Here is a 26,497-nt window from a genome sequence, read left to right on the forward strand (position 1 = left end):
TACACCCAGCTGTTTTTCCTCCAACTCCAGATGGAAACGTGAAATATGGTTTCTCATGTTTGTTGTTTTCCCAAAATATGTTATTTTAGTTAGACACAACTTGCACACACTGTGGATCTTGTCCAGGTCCCTTTTCCCTTCAACTTCACAGAAGCCAACATGCTTCCATACGCTGGCTTTTAAGCCAGAGGATGCTGGTCGGTTCCAACTTTGGTGGCTCACTTCGGCCATCCTCACCAAAACTGAGGAAGTAGCCTAGCTTAGAAGGTAAACACGATACACATGTTTTACGTTCTTTGCGTTTCACCATCCAGTTGGTGTAGCGGCAGCCATAAGAAACCTGCAGCCCTTTCAAGAATTTGGCTTTAAATTTCCGATTATTGAGTTTTCTACATCGAGACACAATCTTTTATGAGAGAATCTCGATGCATCTAAGAATATTTTTTCCCCCACCCCTAATGGTCATCTTTTTTGTTCTCTGCTGAAAGGTGTTGGCAGTATCTTCTCTGAAGGCTGTCCTAGCAGAAGAGGAGAGGGCACAAACTCATTGTGCACTGGCTCTTCCAAACTGTTGAGATTTCTTTCAAAAAAGGTTAGAAACACAAATAATCACACATGGTAAGAAGGAAAATAGTAAGAAGAATGATACAGACAGTGGAATGTTTTTATGGTATAAATATTTGATATAGCCCTGTGATGGCCTGGCGGCCTGTCCAGGGTGTTTCCCCGCCTGCCACCCAGTGACTGCTGGGATAGGTTCCAGTATCCCCATGACCCTGAGAGCAGGATAAGCGGTTTGGATAATGGGTGGATGGAAATATTTGATATATACAATTTGTGCCCAGGTTTGCATCTGAACTGTCCAAATGGTCATCATCTGGTATACCATCCAGAGGTTGCCGGTGCTCTGTTATTCCAGACAGCAAGTCACTCATTTCATCAATGTTGGACTTTTTTGAGGCATTTGGGTAGCGTGGCGGTCTATTCCGTTGTCTACCAATACGGGGATCGTCGGTTCGAATCCCTGTGTTACCTCCGGCTTGGTCGGGCGTCCCTACAGACACAATTGGCCGTGTGTGCGGGTGGGAAGCCGTATGTGGGTATGTGTCGGGGCAGGTATGGTCGGTTGAGGGGACTGGGGGGGGATAGCATGATCCTCACACGCGCTACATCCCCCTGGCGAAACTCCTCACTGTCAGGTGAAAAGAAGTGGCTGGCAACTGCACATGTATCAAAGGAGGCATGTGGTAGTCTGCAGCTCTCCCCGGATCAGCAGAGGGGGTGGAGCAGCGACCGGGAAAGCTCAGGAGAGTGGGGTAATTGGCCGGGTACAATCGGGGAGAAGTCACTCTTTTCTGGTCATTGTATTCATGCGTTTTAATGCCAGTTTAAGGTTCTTCCACAGAGTCTATAAAGACGGAAATCTTTCAAACGTAAGTGATGTCACAAATATATGAATGTGAAAAATATCAAACACTGATAACGGAGATTTCTGACCTGAAGTTGCTGAAATGTTTGTGTGCTTACGTTTTCATTTGCACTGAATTCACGGAAAATTGCAGCCCAAGCACGCTTTCTTTTGCTCAGTTGCACAAGTATGACTTAAACTTTCAATAATCGGGTGGTTCGACAATTTGCTTTAGTATAATTTTTCATACTAAAGTTTTTTTTGAACAAATTCTTTTTGTCTCTGCCGTTTTGTCTGGGATTTCCTCTTCCAGATTCACACCAGTAATGGAGTTTTCCATACCACTCCAGGTTTTTACAAGTACCCTCAGAACAACAACATGTTCTCATACTTAACCCAATGCAGTTTAACCCAGTTAATCTCACTTAGTTTACTCAAGAGGCCTGTACTACAAAGCAAGTTCAACATACCCAGGATATATTTTCGTTAGATAGCTTCACCAAGCCGAACAACCGCAATCCCGCATAAGTGGTGTCACGACAGTGGTTGTCAACTCGTTAAGTCAACCCAGGTTTTCCTACTCTAGCTATGAGTGTGTTCACATAAAAGAAACGGTGTTTGCACCATATATGACCAATCGCAAACATGGACAAGTCTTCGAGAGCCGCATATTTTACACAAGATGAGCAAAGGAAGTCAATGAATACTGTCTGCAGAACTGTAAGTGCATGACTTGGACATGTCGTACTGGCAACATGCAGCTCCAGAAGCTGACAAAGATACGAATCTATCTTTCAGATACTGGTTAGGGAAAGCTAAAGGTTTTTTGTCGGTCTATAAAAATTCTTGCCTTCCAAAGAGACTCTCACTATTCGGGCACCGAGGTCCACGGGATCTTCTAGAAATTGTGATGTCATTTTCCAAGTAAATTGATTGGTCAGTAGGCAATGCTTTTCTACGTGTTGATCTGTAATCTTGAACATAACGTGCTCCAGAGCAGGATAGGTGTGTAGCATAAGTTACCATGGCGATGTACCCCAGTAAAAGGGAACCACTGCCATGCCACTGAAAACCCAGGGTTAAACCTGAAGTTAACCTCTCTAAGTCCAAATCCTGCTTCGTAGTATAGGTCTCTGGACTCCATAGTCTACGACTAACTAAGCCAACTTTAAACCACATTCATGAAAGCTACTTAAATGCTCTATCTTAATTATTCCATATTAATGCACATTCCTGACTTAATCTAAGGCATGGCCATACAGCCGGCCCAAAATTTTAGTCAAAAATTGATTAACTATTCGCTGTGATGGATGACCTAGTTATCTCTAGCAACTTTCAAGTCTCTAAAAGTTGATTTTCATTCCATCCTGAAATGAATGGAAACCATCGACTGCCGGCAAGGTAGGAAAAACACTATGCTACGGTTTGGGAAATGATTGGGAGTAATGAGTATATGCAATTTGTAATAAATGGACATAAACATGTAAAAAGACCGATACAGTCCTTTAAATGCTAACCTGCTAGCCAAGCTAGCCCCTCTCTCCTCCAGGTGATTCAGTTTGTTCTATAAATCCATGGTTTGGTAGTTTAACACTGAGTGACCCTTGACCTGTCTGTTTCTCTGTGTAGCAGCAGTATCAGAGTGCTCTGTTCTGGGCCGACAAGATAGCCTCCCTCTCCCACGGTGAGTAACTGAGCTTTACAGTGGTTCTCAGTCCAGTCCTCAGTTACCACCAACATCTGAGGACCAGTTATTCCACCCCTCAAACTGGGAGGTTTTAAAAATGAAACGATAGATGAATGTAATGAACTATTTGGCAGAATAGAAAACCAGCAGCACTGGTAGTATCCAAGGGCCTGACTGAGAACTACTGATATAAGTGATGTTTTAAAGTCCTGAAGTGGTTAGAACGTTTTCTTGGTTAGTGTGATGTGTCCAATATTCTAAAAAATGAATAAAATTTGATAATTGGTCACAGCTGGCAATAGAGATTAATAATAATATTAATATTTATAATAATAATATGACATTTATATAGTGCTTTTCTAGACACCCAAAGGGTTTGACAGCATTCTCACCATGTGTAGAGCCATCTTTAGTAAAACATGTTGCTGTATTTTTTTGTTTGTTTTTTTTCCCTCGATATACCTACTGGTAAGCCATTGCAGAAAGGCTTCAGACGAGTCCCAAAATGCAAAAATTAAAGAATCTACCTTTTTATTCTGTTTATATAGAGGATCCCCAAGACATCTACTGGCTAGCTCAGTGCCTTTACCTGACGTCTCAGTACCACAGAGCCTCCCATGCCCTGCGCTCACGGAAACTTGACAAGGTGGGTTGGAAATGACCTGGAAGCAAAGCAACGAAGTTTGAGAATGAAGAACTGTGAAATACTTTTGTGTGTTTGAACTGGACAGCAGATGTGCTCTTTGTATCACTTTTCTCATCTGAAGTAACATTGTTTCCTCACACAGTTGTATGGAGCTTGTCAATATCTTGCTGCAAGGTGCCATGTAAGTAACTGCCTCTGCCACAACAAAACATGGTGAAAATATTGTAGAGATGTGATGTAGATCCAACTGTTTACCCTTAATATATTGTATGTATAAGATGAAGTTTGTCAGTAACCAAACAATGTTTAAGAAACATGCATCATGCTTGTTTTTCTAGTATGCTGCCAAAGAGTTCCAGCAAGCCTTGGATATCCTGGACATGGAGGAGCCAGCCAGTAAGAAGCTGCTGGACAGGGGTGGGAAGGAGGACAATGGAATACCATCAGACTCAACCAAGGACTGGGATATGTCCCCTGCCTCTGTACGTCTCAACTGCCTCTCTGTAATGGCAATACATGCATGTTTAGTCAATGCTTAATCAGCTAAAGACCCAGCTCTTTCACAAACCCCTTCCCCACCTGATGGTGTTAACACTAGAATGACCGGGATTTCACTCCTACCTAAAACGACCATGGGTGGTCAAAATGACCGCCGGTTTTTAAACTATATTCTGTCAAGATAAATACCCAATTGAGATATTAATGCATTGCATATGTTAGTATGTCTGTTAGGAAACGATTGATACCAAGATTAACATTTTAACAACTATAATAGTATTTTTAAACAATTTAAACTTCAGAGAGACATGGTTGAACTTAAATAGAAAAATTGAAAAAGTTAAAATATTACTTGGAAAAACAAAATGGAAAACGCATATTGCTAATCTAACAAACGTAACAAGGCCTATAAAACGTGAAACGTAAAAAAAGAACTGAAAATAAATCTTGAAACAGTCCCGAACAACGACCGGAACTTAAAAACTACTAGAACGACCGTGGGCGGTCATTTTGATTGCCATGGTTTTTAAACTCTATATTCTGTCAAGATAAGTACCCAATTGAGATATTAATGCATTGCATATGTTAGTATGTCTGTTAAGAAATGACTGACACCAGTATTAACATTTTAACAACTTTAATACTATTTTTCGAACAATTTAAAATAGACGCTGTCAAACGCCTGTAAATACTGCAATGCATCGGTGATAGTCATGGTGCGTCTGAAACAGTGTCTGTAACCAGACATGTTGGAAATAATCAGAAATCAAGTTTAGACTATTACTCTACACTGGCGTACGCTATTGCGTTTCTAGGATAGAGCAATGAACTTGGCGAAAGAAATGATGTGACCAACACACATCGTAAATAGTGACGTGATGTGCGAAATACGTGCGGTCATTTTGATGGTTCATAGTCGTTTTAGGTAGATCTTATCATAACTCTTTTCTTCTCTATGAAGCACAGATCCTCTTGAGAGAATTGAGCATCCTCTGTGGCCCTTTCGTTGAAGTCTGATTTGCGCACCCTTATCATGTGTGGTGGACTAATTCCTGACTTGTGTTCGGCATATGTGTCGAACTTCACTTGTCAGATGAGCAGATTGCTGTAGATAAGGTGTCACTTGTCTCACAATGACCCTGTGGCTGCTTCCAATTGTGTTGCCATAATCAACACAGGGATTGACACACCCGACTATATTCCCAGCCAAAGTCTGTTCTTTGGGCAAATGGCTCATTGTCTTTGCCTGACAACTTCTCTGGGTAGCAGGGCTTGAGAAAAAGTGTAACCTATGAGCAGACCAACGTCACATTCGATTAAAGGAGCAATCTCTTCGGCAGGGTGCTCTAGGTGAGGCCATGCCCTTGCCGTCTTGGGTGTAGGAATATGACTTAAATTGGCAGGAATAAACTCTCTTGAATAGAACCCAGCCACTGAGGATGCACAAGACAGTGCATTGTTAATACAGGTTAGTCTTCATGAACATTAATATACAGCAATGTTACTTAAACCACCATCCTCCGTTGAACTGGATGTATGCTGCTTCCTGTGCTCATGCATAGCGTGCAACCAACAATAACTACCTAACCCCACTGCAACACAATTACATTGGTTCCGCTATGGAAATATTAGACAGGTCTTTTAATAAATGCTCCTATGTGTATGTTCTTAGTTATATTTATGTTAATTAACAAAAATATTATTTTATCAAAAACCTAAATTATTCTTATATCCATCCATCCATCATCCAAACTGCCTATCCTGCTCTCAGGGTCACAGGGCTGCTGGAGCCTATCCCAGCAGTCATTTGGCGGCAGGCGGGGAGACACCTTGGACAGGCTGCCAGTCCATCACAGATTATTCGTATATTCAACTCAAAATTATTGAATAAACTTAAACTGTGTAACTGAATCTGATGACAGCTACAACTTGGATGGGCAACCTCTGGGGAAAACTGAGTTGCTGCTGGAAGTGGTGTTGGTGGGCCAGTATCAATCAATCAGATTTTATGTGTATAGCACTTTTCATACAAACAAATGTAACACAAAGTGCTTCACACAATAAAACGATAAAATCTGCCCCCTCACAAAAAAAAGTACAGGCAAATTTTATAAAAGTGCAGACAAGTTTAAAACTGAGTTAGTAAAATAAATAAAAGTGCCATAAACACTGATTAATTAAAAGTAACAACAGAGCAGAATATATAAAAATAGCAAAATATATAAAACACACTCGCACACAAACTGAGTGGGGGGCAGTAGAGTAAGGGGCAGTCTTCCCTCTGGCCCTGATAAAAACAACAAATATCAAATCACAATGCTCCAGTGCAGTGCAGGGACACTGTGCTGTAGCAGTGTTTCTCAACCGGGGGTCCGCGGACCCCTAGTGGTCCGTGGTGTAATTGCAAGGGGTCCGTGAAAATAAAATATCTTTAAAAAAAAGATCCTATGACATCATTTATAGAAATAGGATTATTTTACTCAAATGTGACTGAGACCTTTATCTATCTAAACTATAAAGGGTAACAGGACTTTTTTCTCTAATTACATCTGTTTCACAAGTGTAATTTATTGTATTTTAATAAGAGATCTCGCTCCCGTTTGCATTGTTAAAAGTTACTGCATAAAAATTCTGTTTTGTTAACTATATCTAAGTTACAACTGAAAGCTCTTATTTTTGCCCCAAAGAGTGAATAAATGCTATAATGCAATTTAAAATGCAGTTTCTACTGTTTCTATCAAATTGCAACCCCCCTCCCCCAAGATCAGGTGGAGGGGTCCTCAGGGTAGATCAAAAATACGCAGGGGGTCCAGGACCCCAAAAAGGTTGAGAACCACTGCTGTAGCAGATGCCGTCCTTCAGATGAGACATTAAACTGAGGTCCTGACTCACTGTGGTCATTAAAGATCCCATGGCACTTATCACAAAAAGTGGAGGGTTCCCGGATGTCCTGGCAAAATTCCCAACCTGGCTGTCTCCATCTGGCCACCTAATAATCCCCCTGTGTAAGTGGCCCAATGAGTCCTCCCTCTCCACCTCAAGCTAATTTGTGGTTAGTGTTCTGGTGCAGAATGGCTGCCGTGCATCACCCAGGTGGGTGCTCCCCATTGGTGGTGGTTGAAATGAGTTACCCCCTTCTATGTGAAGCGCTTTAAATGTCTGTAAAAGCACTATATAAATGTAATGATTATTATTATCTTCATAGTTCAATAATTTAAACAAAAGCTACAATCCTCAGGATTATAGCTTGAAGACAACCATTGGATGATGTGATGAGGTCTGATTTTCATGGTGACCAGCCTCCTAAATGTGCAAAACTACCGTAGTTCTAACTTTTATTGATTAATTATCCTTTAGATTTTTTTTTTCTTAGTACTACCTGTAGCTATAAACCCTGCTGAGTGTCTTTGCCAGAGAAATCGGGTTATTTCATGTAAACCCTTTAATCAAAATATTGCGCTTAACCGATTACTCCTAGTAATCAAGTTTTTGGTGTCCGTGTAAAGACTCATCGAGCTCTGACACCCCACAGAGAGTAGCAATAAGTACCCTTTCTGCAACACACAATGGTGGTTTAGCTGATGGAAACAGCCAAGAAAATGTTTTGTTTTGGAACTTGTCCATGTTATCCTGAGTGTTTCATTACCTCTTGTAGTAATTTGCACAGGTGGATAGTATAGAATTCATCTTGATGATCGTTTTTTTTTTTTTTTTTTTTGTACATACCAACAATAAATAAGGAAGGCAGGATTGGCAGCTAAACCAATCACCTTTGCAATTGGAGTGCATTTCTGTTGAGTTTGTATTTGTGGCATGGACTACATGATTGGTGTTTCTTTTGTCTTTTTATATTGTATAACATAAGCATTAAAAAGACAGACTATATAATAGGTAGCCTTTTACACCACCATTAAAAAAAAGAAAAAAGAAGTGCCTTGAGGAATTACAGGAGAATTGTAGGTCTTATTTTTTGTGCAAATGTATGTTGATAAACGACCTTCTTGCTCTTTCTTCTTTCAGATCAGCAGCTCCATCTGCCTCCTGCGGGGTAAAATCTATGACGCCATGGACAACCGGCCACTGGCCACCTCCAGCTACAAAGAGGCCTTGAAACTAGATGTGTATTGCTTTGAAGCCTTTGAGCTTTTAACGTCCCACCACATGCTGACTGCACAGGAAGGTGAGGCTGGCTCTCAAGTGCTGTGGATCTCTGTCCTTGTTGGGTTCAGTTTCGTGCTCTGTTGTATTATTTTCTATATATTATGATGTTTTTAAGCTGGGTGATATTTTTTTTTTCATCCTGACAGAAAAAGACTTCCTCGACTCTCTTCCACTTAGTCAACAATGTACTCAGGAAGAGCAGCAGTTACTGCACTTCCTGTTTGAAAATAAACTAAAGAAGGTAGGGGGACCATGTACACAGCATTCTCAGATGTCACCTTTACTGTAGTCTTCCCCGTGGTTTTCTTTTGATCATTTCTAATTTTTTTCATAGTAAAAAATTATTCTTTTAGCAATGAATTAAAATGATTATCGCAATTGGTCCTGTTTCAAATATTCGGCTTTTTTTTCTTTCTTGGTTTACTAGTCTTTAAATTATTAGTCAGTCGATAGCAAATTAAAATTTTGGCGGCATCCGGGTAGCGTAGCGATCTATTCCGTTGCCTACCAACAAGGGGAAATCACCGGTTCGAATCCCCATGTTACCTCCGGCTTGGTCGGGCGTCCCTACAGACACAATTGGCTGTGTCTGCGGGTGGGAAGCTGGATGTGGGTATGTGTCCTGGTCGCTGCACTAGTGCCTCCTCTGATCGGTCGGGGCACCTGTTCAGGGGGGGGGGGGGCTGGGGGAAATAGCGTGATCCTCCCATGCGCTACGTCCCCCTGGTGAATCTCCTCACTGTCAGGTGAAAAGAAGTGGCTGGCGAATCCACATGTATCGAAGGAGACGTGTGGTAGTCTGCAGCCCTCCCCAGATTGGCAGAGGGGGTGGAGCAGCAACCGGGACGGCTCGGAAGAGTGGGGTAATTGGCCAAATACAATTGGGGGGGGGGGTTAGAATTGTGGTGATTTGTTTTTGTCATTCATCAAGTTAAGATATCAAACATTGTGTTGGTTACAGCCTCACAAAAGATTTGCTTGTTTTTCCTCAAATCCATATTGTATTATAAAATGAATAATTTGGGGGTTATATTGGCTGCTGCTCAGTCTAAACAGTTTTATGACATCACTTTGGGCTCTTGGACCTTATGATGAGCATTTATTATTTATTTTGACGTTTTTCAGACTAAATGATAAACCTAAAAATATAATTGACAATGATAATAATGGTTTGCAACCCTTGAGGTGACAAAGAGCCAATAGCCATGGCAACGTACGGTGCTGTTGTGTCTTCAGTCAGTGCCAATTGAGTTTCTGTCCTGTTTTTGTTCTGTTCCCGCTTCCATCTTTCTCTCATTTCACTCCCCTGTTTTATATCCTTTTCTCCCCCTTCCTGTCCCTTCTTCTTTCCGAAACTGAAGTATAACAAGCCCAGTGACTTGGTGGTGCCAGAGATGGTCAATGGTCTCCAGGATAACTTGGATGTAGTGGTCTCTCTCGCTGAGAGACATTATTACAACTGTGACTTCAAGATGTGCTACAAACTCACATCTATGTAGGTGTTTTTTGTTTTGTACTCTGAATTAGTTTTGTTTTTTTTGCTGGCCTGCAACTTCAGATAAATGACTGAAAAATGTTTTGGGTTTGTTTTTTTTTGTTTTGTTTTTTTTTTTTACTCAAATTACTGGAGATTTCAACTCTCACTGCTGTTAGCTTCTCCTTTCTTAAAGGTAGAATGAGTAGGAGATGTTGGTTGCGGTTTGTAAACACAACATTAAAAGTTGGTCCCTCCCCCCCAGCGCAACAACACGAGAAGAACACGCCCCCTGACCGCATTTTCCAGAACACATCCCAGTGAACAGGCCAACTTCGCGTCGCTCTTCATCCCCATCCTCTCCTTCAGTGCTCGCCAGTGGCTGAATCAGAGGTCGCACTAGACTTTCTCGTTGTCCGTCATGATGGAAAGGGTCATAAAAATTCGGTCATTATCAATTATTATTAATTTTCATTTTTTAATGAGATATAGCCTATTTAATAAAATTTTCAAAACCAATCGACCACAATACATTTAATACGCATAATAATGCTAATATATAGACAGAAGAACAAACATAGATTTTGCATTTATAAAAGAGAAAAGGTACAAACGAGACACCGACACTTTTCATGTCAACATATGAATGATTTAATTTGTTTTGTTTTTGTTTGTTTTTTTTACAGTAAAACCTAATATATCTGAACCTCAGATTTAACAAGAAGAATGGGAGAAAATTAATTTGAAACAGCTTTAGTTAGTTACTTTACCCCGCAGTGACAGCGGAAAAACAATAAACAATATAGGGGCACTAATTAACACCGCCGCGGCTATTGTGCATAAACAAGCAAATATGAACGATGCAGTTTTATGGAATTCGACAATTAGGCCGACAATTAAAATATAAACAAACCATTTAAAATCAATTCAATTCAAAAAATGTTTTTCTTTTTTCACCGGCTCATTTATCAACCACATTCAGCTTTTGAAAGAAACTCCGAACACTCAGCTGCAGTAACATTTTGCGATAGCCTACTTAGCTTGTTTAAAATAAGTTGGCAGTGAAGAAGACAAGATACAGAACTGATTAATGATGCACAATCGCTACCAAGTGGACAGTAGGGTTTACAACAGGTGGTCTGCATGTGTTTATTGACAGTGTTGCATGTGAATTTAATCAGCCAAATGACAGACAGCCTTTAGATTTTTCCGTCACTGTTAAAAAAAATCGGTCAAAGATGGAAAATATTCGGTTAACGCGACCTCTGGGCTGAAAGTCAACCCAAGAATCACTGTCGTTTTTGAATGAGCTTTGTCCGCTTGGCATTTCACCTCACTATATTTGTGTCTTTTCGGCTCTCATAGCTTCCTCTTGGATGCATGCTTATGATCTCAATCTGGCACCTGGTTGCTACGTTTTTATAGAGTCCTACTGCCCAAAGGTTAACGCCCAGAAATGTCCCATACACAGCAAAATAAGAAAACAAGAAAATACAGGCAGATACAGACACCACCACACACATCTATTGGGTCATAAGTGGTGATTGAGAGGGATTATTTTTGTTTGAGTCTATACATTGATTTTCAGGAAAATCCTACTCATTGTTTGTAACTTTTTTGAATTGTGTGCCTGGTATATTCCAGTGTTATATTATTAACTATTAGATCACAATCATTTGCTTGGTAAATGAGTCAAGGAAATGGCCAAAAAAGCTTTAGGAGCAAATCCTATATTCCTGAATTGTTAATGTAACAATACTATTCATTGTGATAACAGTTACATGTTTATTTCTATTTCTTTTTTTTCTCCCAATTGTACTGAGCCAATTACCCCACTCTTCCAAGCTGTCCCGGTCGCTGTTTCACCCCCTCTGCCAATCCGGGGAGGGCTGCAGACTACCACATGCCTCCTCCGATACATGTGGAGTCGCCAGCCACCACTTTTCACCTGACAGTGAGGAGTTTCACCAGGGGGACATAGCGCAGGGGAGGATCACGCTATTCCCCTAGTTCCCCCTCCCCCCTGAACAGGTGCCCTGACTGACCAGAGGACGCCTTAGTGCAGCAACCAGGACACATACCCACATCCGGCTTCCCACTCGCAGACACGGCCTATTGTGTCTGTAGGGACACCTGACCAAGCCGGAGGTAACACGGGAATTCAAACCGGTGATCCCCGTGTTGGTAGGCAACGGAATAGACCACCCAGACGCCCCCTCAGTTAAATGTTTATTAAGGTCATACTTACAAGTAATTAGGTTTATGAAATCCAAAAACATGACAGTAATCCATGGAAAACACTTAATTTGATTACAGGTTTTAAAATCTATCCTGGGAAAATGTTGTTACTTCAGTTTTGTAGTCAGACTACACAATCAAAAATAGTCAGAAATCAGAAATACTTTATTCATCCCCGAGGGGAAATTGGGTGTAGTCACCTCTATACCCAGTACCTCTATATCTCTAAATAGTTACCTCCCAGCCTGCTGCAGAATATAGACCCATTTAATACCACTGCTAATTTGTTGGTTTGTTTCCTGTTTCTTTCAGGGTGATGGTAAAAGATCCATTCCACGCCAACTGTTTACCTGTACACATAGGAACCTTGGTGGAGCTGAGTAAAGCAAATGGTAAAATATTTTGTGGCGGAAAAAATATTTTAAGTTTTTTTTCAAAACACTAATAATGATTTTAAGTATCATGGTCACATTCTAAAAACTGGGTTAAAAGCATTCACTTATTTTTTTTGTTGAATGTTTTGGACTCGGAATTAAAAGGTTGTGAAGCAAAAGTTCGCCGTTAAGCTAAAGCTTCGATGTTTGCTGGGTAATAATTCAGCATATTGCTATGGTTACAGCGTATGAATGTAATACAGTAATTAATCTTGAGCTGAACTAAATGTGTATTAAATTGTTTTAACATGCACCCTTGAGCCAAACAGAAACCAGTATTCTGTGTCCATGGTATAAGTCAGCTGAATTATTTTTCTCTGTTGCTTTATACCAGTTTATTTATTTTTCCTTCACAGAGCTCTTTTACCTCTCACACAAGCTTGTGGACTTGTATCCTAACAACCCAGTAAGTGTAACTGGTCAGTGTGTCACTATGTGTTTTATCCCCGTTTGTCTTATCTGCTAACCCAATTAAAACCTTTAAATCCAGGTGTCATGGTTTGCAGTTGGATGTTACTATCTGATGGTTGGCCACAAAAACGAACATGCACGGCGATACCTCAGGTATAGAGTTTCCAGTTTCAGATTGTGTTATACATTTACACAGATTGAATGATTATTAACAAGTCAGGTAATGTACGCTTGTTACAGCAAAGCTACCACTCTGGAGAGGACGTACGGCCCAGCATGGATTGCGTACGGTCATTCGTTTGCTGTAGAGAGTGAACACGACCAAGCCATGGCTGCCTACTTCACTGCCGCACAGCTGATGAAAGGGTAGGTGCACCGTTTCCACACTTCCTGTTAAGATCGACACTTAACATGACTTTACAATGGCTGGGTGTCTTTGTAAACCTGTTTCAGTGAGCTGAAATCCACACCAATCTGTCCTTGTGCTGCTACAGTAAAGTTTTTATACTTTTTTGATTTGTCCGTTACAATGGAAATATTTTTATTTTGCCCCCTACATGCAACTGTTTAAAATGTTACCACTTCTCTGACAATTTTCATTTATTCATTTAACAAAAAGTTGGATCGGTCATTTTTACTGCATTGGCCTGATTTACAGCTGTAAGCAGCAAATTTGCAATTTCTGAAGAAGTCCTTAAATATACTAAACATTGCTAATGGAAACAATTATTTTTAAAGGTTATAAATGTAGTAACACTTGGCATTTTAAGTGATGCATTTTGTTTTACAAGTCCTCTTTGGTGCATTTTTTCCAGAAATAAACTTGGCTCTCATCAGACCTATATTCTCATTGCTCCAAAGTTCTTTCCATTTTTCTCTATTTCATATAAAACTGTTTTTACATTGCACTCTGAAGACTTATAAATGTCTTAAAACATCTTCAAACTAACTTGATCAAATAGTAGAGGTAGTCCGGCACTCTGGTTTAAAGCATCCACTATGTTGGCTCTGCTGTCAGGACTCCTTGGAGTTTAGAAATGCATCCATGCAAATTCTGTTTTATATCCTCAAATTTATTTAAAGGTTTTATGTGTAATTTCCACCTGAATGCTGACTTATTTGGCGGTGTAAATAATTGCAACAGATAATTTTTTTTTTGAAAAAAACACTGTATACATCATAGACATGCTTCTTGGCACTTCCTTAAGAGGTCCCTCAAGCCATAAGGACCCTCAGCGAGCACAGCTCCTGCGGAGGGAAATTATTTACTTTGTTTTAATCAAAGTAAATTTATTTTAATTGACACCACTCAGCATCCCCTACTGATATTTATTAGTCATATAATGATATTTACTAGTCATTATGATAATTACTTGTGATTATGATATTTACTTGTTATGCTTCAGGAGTGCAAAGTTTCACATCACACCTTTAAATATGTGGCTCCAAATCATCCCTGGCAGCTTCCTTTGGTGTTAACCGACCCCTGTCCTCTCTTTCCCAGGTGTCACTTGCCCATGCTGTACATCGGCCTGGAGTATGGTCTCACTAACAACTCCAAACTCGCAGAACGCTTCTTCAGCCAGGCTCTCAGCATTGCTCCTGAGGACCCCTTTGTCATGCATGAGGTCGCTGTTATTGCATTTCAAAATGGAGAGTGAGTTGCACACATGGAAAACATTCACACGCAAACAGATGTGCACAGTGTTGAGCCAGAAGAGCACACATGATGCACTTCTGTAGATGAACCGTTTTGAATTTTCAAAGTTTGGTAATTTTGTGAGAGAAAAAAAAGATACAGACCTGCCGCTCCCTGAATGCGCCTGAAATTACAGGCATTGGACGGTGGCGATTTTAAATTGTTTGAAAAATAGTATTAAAAGTTGTTAAAATGTTAATTTTGGTGTCAGTCGTTTCTTAACAGACATACTAACATATGCAATGCAGTAATATCTCAGTTGGGTATTTGTCTTGACAGAATATAGAGTTTAAAAACCGGCAGTCATTTTGACTGCCCATGGTCGTTTTAGGTAGGAATGAAATCCCGATCGTTCTGGCGTTAATAAACATGTAAAAAGGGAAAGGTCAGGTCATTAACTCCTAAGAACACATGAATTAAACATGGGTGACATTCATTTTTATATAATGAACAATTTGTATGTTTTTAAGTGAATTTATGTCCACGCCTACTGTTTCAGCTTGGAGACAGCAGAGAAGTTGTTTCTTGATGCATTGGACAAGATTAAAGCCATAGGAAATGAGGTAACTCGTATGTCTCTGTTTGAAAAACTATGTGGGCGAAAAAAACCACAATGAAAAGTTTTCCTCTTCTTCCTGTGAAGTTTTTTTTCTCCCCCCTTTGGAGACTTTGCTCATCTGAATTGAGGTTGGAAGGATCGACTTTCATACGTTTACTCCATCTACCTGTTTTGCACTGCATGAATGTAAAACCCTCTGAGGCTGAATTAAGACTAAATTAGCCCAAGATTCACTTGATGTAACTTTTTTTTCTTTTTCTTTAGGTTACAGTGGACAAATGGGAGCCTTTGTTAAACAACTTGGGTCATGTTTGTCGGAAACTAAAGTAAGCACATTGTAATGAATTGCTGGCTGTTTAACTGAATTCCCAAGTGAGGAAAAAGTAAAAAATCCCTTTCCTTGAAATGGATCAAATTTATCCAACAGGACCAGAAGCAGGGGTTATTGGGGAACTGTTCTGTTACAGTTTTTATGTGAGGAGGAAAAGAGGGGAATTGTTCATGTAGCTACAAGTGGTTTTAACTTAAAACAAGTACATGATGGCTCAAAGAACAAAAAAAAAAAATCCAGGAAGGAGAAGGAAAGCCGGTAGATATAAGAATATAAAACTGCACAAATATGATATTTTTTACTTTTTGATAGAGGTACATTAGGACATGCATAACAGGCTAATTGGATGAAGAAGACATGATTATATACTGCAGCATGTCTGCGGTGTATAATCATCTTGCCTGTGCAACTTTTTATTTCCTAAAGATTTCTTTGACACCCACGTCCCTTTTTTTAATGGCCTGAGTTGACTTTGTCAGGCAGAGCTTCTGGGAGAGCTGATGGATAAAGTCATGATGGGAGACTAAATTTATCTGTAGTGAATGCTTAGGGCGCTCTCTCTCTTCCGTTTCACTCATTTTCCCCTCTTTTATTCCTCCTTCCTGCGACACTCCATTTTCAGACACACACTCTTGTTGTGCTCCAGTCATTTTGCATAAGTAGGGCCGTCATTGAAAATCCATGCAGAGATCCTCAAATGAATAATGCATGGATACTCTGCAGAAAGAGGTGTGTGTGGTACGAGTAGCTGTTTTGCGAGCTTTGGGTAATTTTATGTGAAAGGGCATCATGCCCACATGATATACATGTAGTTGGGTCTAATGATGCTGTCAGACATCTAGGGCGTTTCATTGTTGTTTGCTGTTCTCACACACTTTGGATTCTAGCATTTGTGAACAATTGGTATAGGAATGAACGAAAGTTTCTATTTTTGTGATTGTAGTATTATTATATTTTTGCATTACAAGGTCACTAGGTGTTCTGCATGCCCTCTAAGAACTTATCAGACATCTATGCAAAGCTATAAAATAATTTTACATAAACTCAAATGATTGTGCATGAATGTCCACTCGGATGTTTGCCCCTTTGCAGGAAATATGACCAGGCTCTGGAGTATCACCGTCAGGCACTGGTGTTGATCCCCCAGCATGCCTCCACCTACGCCTCCATAGGATACATCCACAGCCTCATGGGTGACTTTGAGAGTGCTATTGACTACTTTCACACGGTACGCCTCTTCCCTTGGACAACCTAGCTGTTTGTCCCAGACTTTTTTTTTTTAAAGCAAGTCCATACACTCTTAAGAGTTCAATGGTTAAGAATAATCATGGCAATAAAACCTTTTTTTTGGAGACCAACAAAAAAAAATAAAAAATAGGCGGCACGGTAGCCCAGTGGTTAGCACTGTCGCCTCACAGCAAGAAGGTCCTGGGTTCGAATCCCGGGGTTTTCCAACCTTGGGAGTCATCCCATGTCATCCTCTGTGTGGAGTTTGCATGTTCTCCCCGTGTCTGCGGTGGGTTTTCTCCGGGTGCTCTGGTTTCCCCCACCATCAAAAAGACATGCATGTTAGGGTTGATATTCCCGTCTGTGCCCCTGACTGAGGCATGGCAAGACGAACTGGAGTTGGTCCCCGGGCACTGCACGGTGGCTGCCCACCAGCTAAGATGGGTGAAATGCAGAGAAAGAATTTCCCCACGGAGGATTAATAAAGTAGTAAAAAAAAAAGAATAGCATCAGCCTATTGGAAGGAAACTGAACTAAACGGATAGGGAATATCTAGATTGAAATTGTCCAAAGTTCGCGTTCACTTTATCATGCACATATAAAAAGTACAATGTACCTTCAAGTGCAATGAAATGCATGTACCCTGGCTCCGTCAGCCCTTAAAACTATATATAAGGAAATAATAACAAAACAATAAATCAGAAATCCCACAAAATAATAAATCAATGAACATTATGTAAGGAGCCTACTGTTCATTATTCAGATCACCTGGGGGTAAAAACTGTCTCTGAGGCAGCTGGTCGGCGCTCTGATGCTCTGTCAGCGTTGTCCTGAGGGAAGGAGGAGAACAGACCATTTGCTGGGTGGCAGCTGTCCTCCATCATACTTAGGGCTTCCTTTTGCAACAGGCGGTATAAATGTCCTGAAGCTGTGCCAGTGCTGCTCCTATGATGTCTGAAGCCGTTTTTACTAGTTGTTGACCAGTTTGTGGTCCTGGTCAGTCAAGTTGCCAAACCACACCAGTCTGGTTCCAATAAGGATGCTCTCTATGGTAGTCTGATCGAAACTGACCAGGGTTTTTGTGGACATTCTGAAATTTTCAAGACCTCTCAGAAAGTATAGTTTCTGTTGTGCCGTCTTAATGATACAACTGGTGTTTAGAGACCAGGAGAAGGGAATCTGAGATCTGAATTCCTAAAAATCTGAAGTTCTTAACAATTTCAACAGGGACATTGTTGATGTAAACTGGTGTCTGAACTGTTTTGGACTTCTCAAAATCAACAATTATCTCCTTTTGTCTTCTCAACATTTAGGGAGAAGTTTTTATCTTGACACGATGTGGATAGGTCTCTCACTTCGTTCCTATAGGCATCTTTCTTGTTGTTTATCAGTCAAGTCAAGTGGATTTTATTTGTATAGCCTAATATCACAAATTACAAATTTGCCACAAGAGGCTTTACAGCAACACAACATCCTGTCCATAGACCCTCACATCAGTTAAGAAACAACTCCCTAAAAAAAGCCTTTAACAGGGAGAAAAAATGGAAAGAAACCTCAGGGAGAGCAACAGAGGAGGGATCTCTCTCCCAAGATGGACAATGTGCAATGGATATTGTGTTTACACAATTTACAAAATACAACACTGAAAGAGGATAACAGAATTATAACGGAATTATAAAATATATGACGAATATGATGAGGAGGATGCCAAGCAGTGCCCAGACACCACTGAACAGCCCAGGACCTGAGCCACGCGTCCAGCATCACCATGTAAAAAAGAAAGAAAAAAATTAGTCACGCATCTTAGTGAGAGAAGGATATAACATTAAAACAGGATAACAAACTTACATGGATGTATAAGCTCTATACAAAGAAAATGTGATGAGGGGGATGCCATGCAGTGTCCAGGTGGCAACCACCATCACCATGGAGACCTGGAATGAGGACAGAATGCACATGCACACAAGGGAGACTCCCATCACACCATTCACACATTGTATTGTGTAATGTGTTATCTAAGTGTATTGTCTAAGGTATCATCTGTGAATGTCATTCTGTTGTTATATTTGGTGACAGTCATGTGTGACCAGACTGTAGATTAAGGACTTAAGGCAACAACCCTGTGGTGCTCCAGTGTTGAAATCTATGGTAGATGGGTAGCTGGTACCTGCTCTCACCGAGGTCTACCTGTCAAAGTCTTATAACCACGTACAAATGGAATTAACAAAGACCATGATCCCTAAGCTTTAACACAAATTTAGATGGCACAGTGGTATTAAATGCAGAGCTGTAGCCAATAACATTCTGACATAGGTGATTTTTCCGTCAAGGTGTTTTAATACAGTATACAGAGCCAATGACACAGCATCTTCCACACATCTAGTTGACCGATAAGCAAACTGTAGAGGATCAAGGTTGGCAAGAATGTTAAGATTTATGTGTGTCTTAACTAATTTTTCAAAGTATTTCATTATTACTGAGGTAAAAGGAACAGGTCTGTAGTCATTAAGACAGGATACAGGTGATTTTTTTTGGGGGGGGGGTACAGGCACAATAAGGGGTTTCATAGTAAATAACAAGGGTTTTCTCAGCATGTAGGAGCCACACACAGTGACAATGACAGGTGAAAAATGTCTGTAAAAAATATTTGTTTGCTGACTAGAGCAGGTCTTAAGGATATGAGATGGGATACCATCTGGGCTAGCAGCTTTGCATGCTTTGACAGATTTAAAAACCTCACTCACATTAACCTCGTTGAGCGAGTGCCCAACAAAGTTCTGTGTATTGTCTGGTTGTCCCGAGTGTGACATTTGGGTGTTTTGGATCTTTTGGTGATGTCTGCAAGTACAGATGTGTACTTGTTTGAAATGTCTAATTTATGAATTGGGATCCCCCTGTCTTGCAGGCACTTGGACTGAAAAGGGATGACACATTTTCTGTGACAATGCTAGGCCACTGTATTGAAATGTACATTGGGGACACAGATGCCTACATAGGTGAGTGAATAAGTTAAATATTCCTCAGGCTTGGGAACATTGTCTTGCTTTAAGCTTTGATGAATGATTTTGATAAGTATCCATTTTCAGTGTCTTATCGACTACTTCAGAAGTATCAAAGAAGGTTTGATCCAGTTCATCTGGCTCAACCTTCTTTGATTTTCTTACCTGGATTATTGAGCATGCATTAAGATAGTTCAGAAGTATTAAACAATGTCATTATAATATGTCTCCACCAAGGCACAGATATCAAAGACAAGGTTCGAGGGAGCCTGAACACACCAGCGCTGATTAAGATGCTCAACACGTCCTCAGAACCTGGCGACGCCCTAGCCACACCGCTTCTAGAAGACAGCAACCTCATGTCTCTGGAGACGCCAGTGTCCAATCAGGACAAACCACCACTCGAGACGCCTCTGCGGCGCGCCTTAACATTGGAGTGTGACATGTATGAAAGTGACATGATGCTTGAGACCTCCATGTCAGATACCAGTACGTGATATATTCCTATGCAGGAGGTGGAACCCCAAAACAAAAACTCTTGACACCTATCCTACTAATGGTAGAGGGTTCCACAGGGTTCCCAGGTCACACAGTCATCTAAAAAATACTGTGCTGCTGGGTGTCCAGGTGACGTGGCAGTCTATTCCGTTGCCTACCAACACGGGGATCGCCAGTTTGAATCCCCATGTTACCTCTGGCTTGGTCAGACGTCCCTACATACACAATTGGCCGTGTCTGCGGGTAGGAAGCCGGATGTGGGTATGTGTCCTGGTCGCTGCACTAGCACTAGAACGACCAGGATTTCACTCCTACCTAAAATGACCATGGGCGGTCAAAATGACCGCCGGTTTTTAAACTCTTAATCTATCAAGATAAATACCCAATTGAGATGTTAATGCATAGCATAGTGTTAGTATGTCTGTTAGGAAACGACTGACACCAAAATTAACATTTTAACAACTATAATACTATTTTTTAAACAATTGAAACTGCAGAGAGACATGGTCGAATTTGAATAGCAAAATTGAAAAAGTGAAAATATTACCTGAAAAACTAAACGGAAAATAGATATTGCTGATCTAACAAACGTAACAAGGCCTATAAAATGTGAAATAAAAAAATAAAAAAAGAAGAACTGAAAATAACCATTGGAAAAAGTCCCATACAACAACCGGAACTTAAAAACAACTAGAACGGCCCACGGTTTTTAAACTCTATATTCTGTCAAGATAAATACCCAGTTGAGATATGAATGCATTGCATATGTTAGTATGTCTGTTAAGAAATGACTGACACCAAAATTCACATTTTAACAACTTCAGTAGTAAATTACAAACAATTTAAAACACAAACAGTAATTGAACATGAATATTTAAAATGAAAAAGTAACAATAAAACCTGAACAAACAAAATGGAAAACGCATATTGCTAATCTACAAAAAATAACAAGGCCTATAAAAAGTTAAATGGAAAAAAAGAACTGAAAAAAAAAACTTTAAACAGTCCCAAACAACGTCAGTCCCACCACATGCATGCACTCCAACACGAATTGGGAAGCTCCTCCACTACCACAACTAGGGGTAACAGTCAATGCAAACCACGCCTCTCTTATGCTCACATTTGCCACACATGGGTTTGTGGCATTTACAGCAGATTTTAAAAGTTTTGTTCTGTTTGCAGCCTCCCCGAACCTGGCACTGCCTCCGTCTCGGTGTCCGCTGTGGTGTTGTGATCATCAGTTGCTGACTGGGACCCTGTGCCAACTTCCCCTTCATAAACTCTGCTCTAAATTCCTCCGCCAGTAGAAGCAGGAAGTTCTTCCGGGTTATGTTGGCATCGATGCACTCCTTGTAGAGGATGTGGGCATTGATCCCAGCCAGGTACAAGATGTTGTAGAACACCGCTACCGGCCATCTGCGCATACCACTTTTTACCGAGTACATGTGTACCATCTGATCCAAGATGTCCACACTGTACTTTGTTGTTATTATAGTACGTGACAGACTCCGGCTTTGACTTCGGCCCATCCGTGTTGCCCACTGTTGTGTGCACAGAGCTCAAAATGCACACATTCTTTTTTGGCCTCCTCAGGTAGATGGTGAGTGGGACATCGCCACATTTCAGCACCTTGGTGCTGAACGGCTCTGCCTTCTCTTTTGTGGAGGCAGGCATTTCACGCTTCCTTTTCCCCAGGGTGCCAACGAGGCTGGTCTTCCTTTTCTGTAACATGTTGGCCAGCCTCAGAGATGTGAGAAAATTGTCAGTTGTGATGTTTCTCACCTTCTCCAGGTATGGAGCAACCAGAGACGACAACACATTCTGTCCTAAGAGCAGACCTGTTCTCTGTTTCTCATCTTTACCCAGATATGGAGCCCTGTTAAGCATGTGTACAGTGGTGCTTGAAAGTTTGTGAATCCGTTAGAATTTTCTATATTTTTGCATAAGTATGACCTAAAACATCATCAGATTTTCACACAAGTTCTAAAAGTAGATAAAGAAAGCCCAGTTAAACAAATGAGACAGAATTATTATACTTGGTAATTTATTTATTTATTGAGGAAAATGATCCAATATTACATGTCTGTGAGTGGCAAAAGTATGTGAACCTCTAGGATTAGCAGTTAATTTGAAGGTGAAATTAGAGTCGGGTGTTTTCAAATCAATGGGATGACATTCAAGTGTGAGTGCTCTGTTTTATTTAAAGAACAGGGATCTGTCAAAATCTGATCTTCACAACACATGTTTGTGGAAGTGTATCATGGCAAGAACAAAGGAGATTTCTGAGGACCTCAGAAAAAGCGTTGTTGATGCTCACCAGGCTGGAAAAAGTTACAAAACCATATCTACTGAAAGCAAAGGTTTACATTATTTTGCCACTCACAGATATGTAATGTTGGATCATTTTCCTCAATAAAGAAATGACCAGGTATAATAGTTTTGTCTCGTTTGTTTAATTGGGTTCTCTTTATCCACTTTTAGGACTTGTGTGAAAATCTGATGATGTTTTAGGTCATATTTAAAATCAGAATCGGAATACTTAATTTATGCAGAAATATATAAAATTCTAAAGGGTTCGCAAACTTTCAAGCACCACTGTACTTGGTGTGTACATCTGCAGCCAGCTAGAATTTGATGCCAAACTTGTCTGGCTTATTGCCCATACTGTTGGACTTTACACCGGGCCTTGGTGGACAACAGCTGCTCATCTATTGTGATGTTGGCACCAGGCTTGTAGCAGGCTATGCAGTCCTCTACAAATTTATTCCAGGTGGCTGACATCAGGGCAAACTTGTCATCCTGCAGACGTACACGCCGGGTCTCTTTTGTGTCAGATCGCAGGAACCGCAGGATCTCCTTGAAGCAGTTCCTGGACATGGTTTCTCTGACAAACTGTATGCCCCATTTTTCAGACCAGATTGGCCAGCTCCACGCCTTTTGATAGTGCGCCCCGGATAAAAAGCATGGCCAGAAAAGCGTTGAGTTCAGGCACTGTCAGGTCCCATGAGCCATCACCAAGCTGCTGACGTTCCTTCGCTACAGTGCATGCCACGATGTGAGCCAGCATGTCACCGCTAACTAGACACATGAATGACGCAAGTGCACCATCAACGTTGCGCCTAGCATGCGCTGTAGGGCCCGCAACTTTGTGTCTCTTCATTTTCCCCATGCTGATCAGTTTGGAGGGCCATCCTTTCCCCTTTTTCACACCTGGATCAGGAAGACCAGCTCCGTCAGCCATGGGCAGGACGTCTGTGTCTGTAGTCTCCGGTGGAAGCACAGACCTCCTTTTACTCGGTGGAGACTCACATTCACCCTCGGATGAGGACGAGGACGACCTGTTTTCATCCACTCAGGAATGGTCGCTATCACTCTCAACCCCCGACAGCTCGCCTGCATCGGAATCGCCGCTGTCTAATGTCTGTAGATACTGCAACCCCCTCGGTGGCAGTCATGATGCGTCTAAAACGGTGGCTGTACCCAGACGTGTTGGAGATATTTGAAAAACTTAACCTTTTCTGGTGTTATTGTGCACTGGAGAGCTAGCGTGTTTCTACTACAGAGCAATGAAAGTCACGAAGGAAATGGTGCGACTAAACCACGTCCTAAATAGTGGACGACTGAACATGACGTGTGCAAATTATGCACGGTCATTTTGACTGATTATGGTCGTTTTATGTAGATCTTCTAACTTTTTTGTGCAATTGATCTACAACTCATTTTAATACAAATACAACTTTAGTAGAATTCATGGAGTGGAAGGTCTGTATCTTTTTTTTCCCACAAAGTACTTTGGAAACCCAAAACGGTCATAATGACCGTCTTGGTCGTTCTAGTGCTAGCGCCTCCTCTGGTTGTTCGGGGCACCTGTTCAGGGGGGAGGGGGAACGGGGGGGTGAGCGATAGCGTGATCCTCCCACGCGCTACGTCCCCCTGACGAAACTCCTCACTGCCAGGTGAAAAGAAGCGGCTGGCGACTCCACATGTATCAGAGGAGGCATGTGGTAGTCTGCAGCCCTCCCCCGGATCGGCAGAGGGGGTGGAGCAGCGACCGGGACGTTCTCGGAAGAGTGGGGTAATTGACCGGATACAATTGGAGAAAAAAAGGGGAAATAAAAAAAAAACTGTGCTGCTGATGATGAAATAAAGTTGGACGAACCACTGTGAACATTGTGAGATTGTGTCAATAAATGTATTCACCCTCTGCTGTACGTCACATTTACTATCTCCGCCATGCGGTAGTCTGGAAGGTATATGTTTGTTTGTATTGGTGCATGCTCAATAATCCAGGCAAGGAAATCACAGAAAGTTGAGTCACCTCCTCTTGACACAATATTTATTGGTGAAAACGTTTAATCATTTGTTTGAGTCTGTGTGTGTGTCTGCAGCTAAACTCGCAAACTACTGGACCTATCAGCCTAAATCTTTTTGTGCAGCCATGGCTGTATGACGAAGAACCTCGTATGGTTGCGGTGATTAAGAACCTTCAAAAAACGTTTATTCTCACTATCGCCGCTCCCTCTCTCCATTCAGTCTGTGGCTCGCTCGACCAACGCTGCTCTCCTTGGCTGCCTGGTCTGAATCAGCTGTGCGCATGCGCGAGTAATCTGCGGTTGAGTCGGATCGGGCAGCATATTTAAGTCATGTATTCGGGTATGAGTCTTGAAAGTAAACGAAGTCGATCGTATTTTGAAAGCCAGCAAATTATTCACAGCTGATCTCAGTACAGGACATCTAGAGGAACTAAAAATAATTCACCTCGCCCCTACGCGGAGATGCCATAGTCTCCAAAGTTAAAAATCCGCTATAAAAATACAGTTTCAACAGTAGGATTATTTACAGCCACCTGGAAATCATCTCAGTAGCTACAATAAAACATTTCCCATGGCTGAGCTATGTTTTCTTACCATTTTTTATGAATGAAAGTCAATCAGCAAAGCAGCCATTCACCTTGATTCGTTTTATATCCTAAAAACCACGCCTGTTACACACATTTGAAGTCTTTTAATAAGGGCTTTGAAATTATAGCCTGATCTCTGTCGTTTCATTTCAGACTTGGGTCACTTTCATGCGAGGGTCCACCTAGGAGGCTGCACATCCACAGACTGACAGGCAAAACGTTTTCATTAAGTAGATTTTTTTTTTTAGCTTGAATGCTGCATATTTCACTTTTTTCATATTTACCCTTCAGTTATCTTGGGCGCTGCGCAAGTCTTACAATGGCAAGAAAACACTTTTTTTTCCCCTGTCCGTGTGTGTGTATTTCCCTTCTCCCGGTAGGTGAAAAAAAGGGTTTGTCACCGAGTTGGAACACCAGAGAAGGAGATACGTGCGCCTGGCTGAGATCTGCACTCACCTAGTTATCCATGTTTGCAGGGAGGAGGTAATATGTGCTGGATGAAGGGTTATGGGCTTGGTTTAGTGCAGAACACGAGGGGACGTCTTCATCTGACACTTGGACTGAACAGGACAAACGCAGCACCGTTTAAAGTCACCAACTACCCAAAGCTGTAACTTTTGTGTTACCTACCTGTGGATTTTTACCAGGAATAAACCCAACCGGTTGAATGCAAAAAGTTTCAGTGAAAAAATATTAATCATTTCTACAATAAACCGCTTCTTTTTGTTTCAGATTCAATTTCGGCTGTTCTGTTTTGGGGGATATGGCATGGCAGTGTGAGATCAGTGTTGTGCGAATGGAAATGAACCAAAAGAAGATGGGAAAGCCTTCATGAAATACACTATGTACAAAAGTATTGGGACGCCTGGCTATTACGCCTACAGGAGCCTTTATGACATCCCATTCTAAGTCCATAGGCATTAATATGGAGTTGCCGCCCCCCTTGCAACTATAACAGCTTCCACTCTTCTGGGAAAGCTTTCCACAATATTTTGGGGTGTGCCTGTGAGGATTTTTGCCCATTCATCCAGAAGATGGTTTGTGAGGTCAGGCACTGGTGTTGGACGAGAAAGCCTGGCTCGCAATCTCCGTTCTAATTCATCCCAAAGGTGTTCGATGAGGTTGAGGTCAGGGCTCTGCGGGCGAGTCAAGTTCTTCCATACCAAACTCACCCAACCATGTCCTAATGGACCTTGCTTTGTGCACTGGGGCACAGTCATGCTGGAACAGAAACGGGCCCTCCCCGAACTGTTCACAGAAAGTTGGAAGCATAGAATTGTCCAAAATGTCTTGGTATGCTGAAGCATTAAGATTTCCCTTCACTGAA

The 26,497-nt window shown here is 41.3% G+C and overlaps 1 protein-coding gene across 1 annotated transcript in view; it reads left to right on the forward strand.

The window, feature by feature from the left end:
* cdc16 (cell division cycle 16 homolog (S. cerevisiae)) overlaps nucleotides 1-25,881 on the forward strand; it is a 30,346-nt gene extending 4,465 nt beyond the window's left edge. The window contains exons 2-19 of the mRNA XM_056289556.1: nucleotides 3,038-3,092; nucleotides 3,644-3,741; nucleotides 3,884-3,922; nucleotides 4,080-4,223; nucleotides 8,260-8,419; nucleotides 8,547-8,641; nucleotides 9,762-9,895; nucleotides 12,425-12,504; nucleotides 12,903-12,952; nucleotides 13,037-13,110; nucleotides 13,198-13,323; nucleotides 14,462-14,614; nucleotides 15,156-15,219; nucleotides 15,480-15,541; nucleotides 16,639-16,774; nucleotides 19,679-19,769; nucleotides 20,010-20,261; nucleotides 25,551-25,881. Coding sequence (XP_056145531.1) covers nucleotides 3,038-3,092; nucleotides 3,644-3,741; nucleotides 3,884-3,922; nucleotides 4,080-4,223; nucleotides 8,260-8,419; nucleotides 8,547-8,641; nucleotides 9,762-9,895; nucleotides 12,425-12,504; nucleotides 12,903-12,952; nucleotides 13,037-13,110; nucleotides 13,198-13,323; nucleotides 14,462-14,614; nucleotides 15,156-15,219; nucleotides 15,480-15,541; nucleotides 16,639-16,774; nucleotides 19,679-19,769; nucleotides 20,010-20,261; nucleotides 25,551-25,630 — 1,893 coding nt within the window. The 3' untranslated portion in view covers nucleotides 25,631-25,881. The remainder of the gene's footprint in view (nucleotides 1-3,037; nucleotides 3,093-3,643; nucleotides 3,742-3,883; nucleotides 3,923-4,079; nucleotides 4,224-8,259; nucleotides 8,420-8,546; nucleotides 8,642-9,761; nucleotides 9,896-12,424; nucleotides 12,505-12,902; nucleotides 12,953-13,036; nucleotides 13,111-13,197; nucleotides 13,324-14,461; nucleotides 14,615-15,155; nucleotides 15,220-15,479; nucleotides 15,542-16,638; nucleotides 16,775-19,678; nucleotides 19,770-20,009; nucleotides 20,262-25,550) is intronic.
* The last annotated feature ends 616 nt before the right edge of the window (nucleotides 25,882-26,497 follow it).

This window comes from Lampris incognitus, chromosome 11 (assembly GCF_029633865.1).
Source record: "Lampris incognitus isolate fLamInc1 chromosome 11, fLamInc1.hap2, whole genome shotgun sequence".
Classification (NCBI taxonomy): Eukaryota; Metazoa; Chordata; class Actinopteri; order Lampriformes; family Lampridae; genus Lampris; species Lampris incognitus.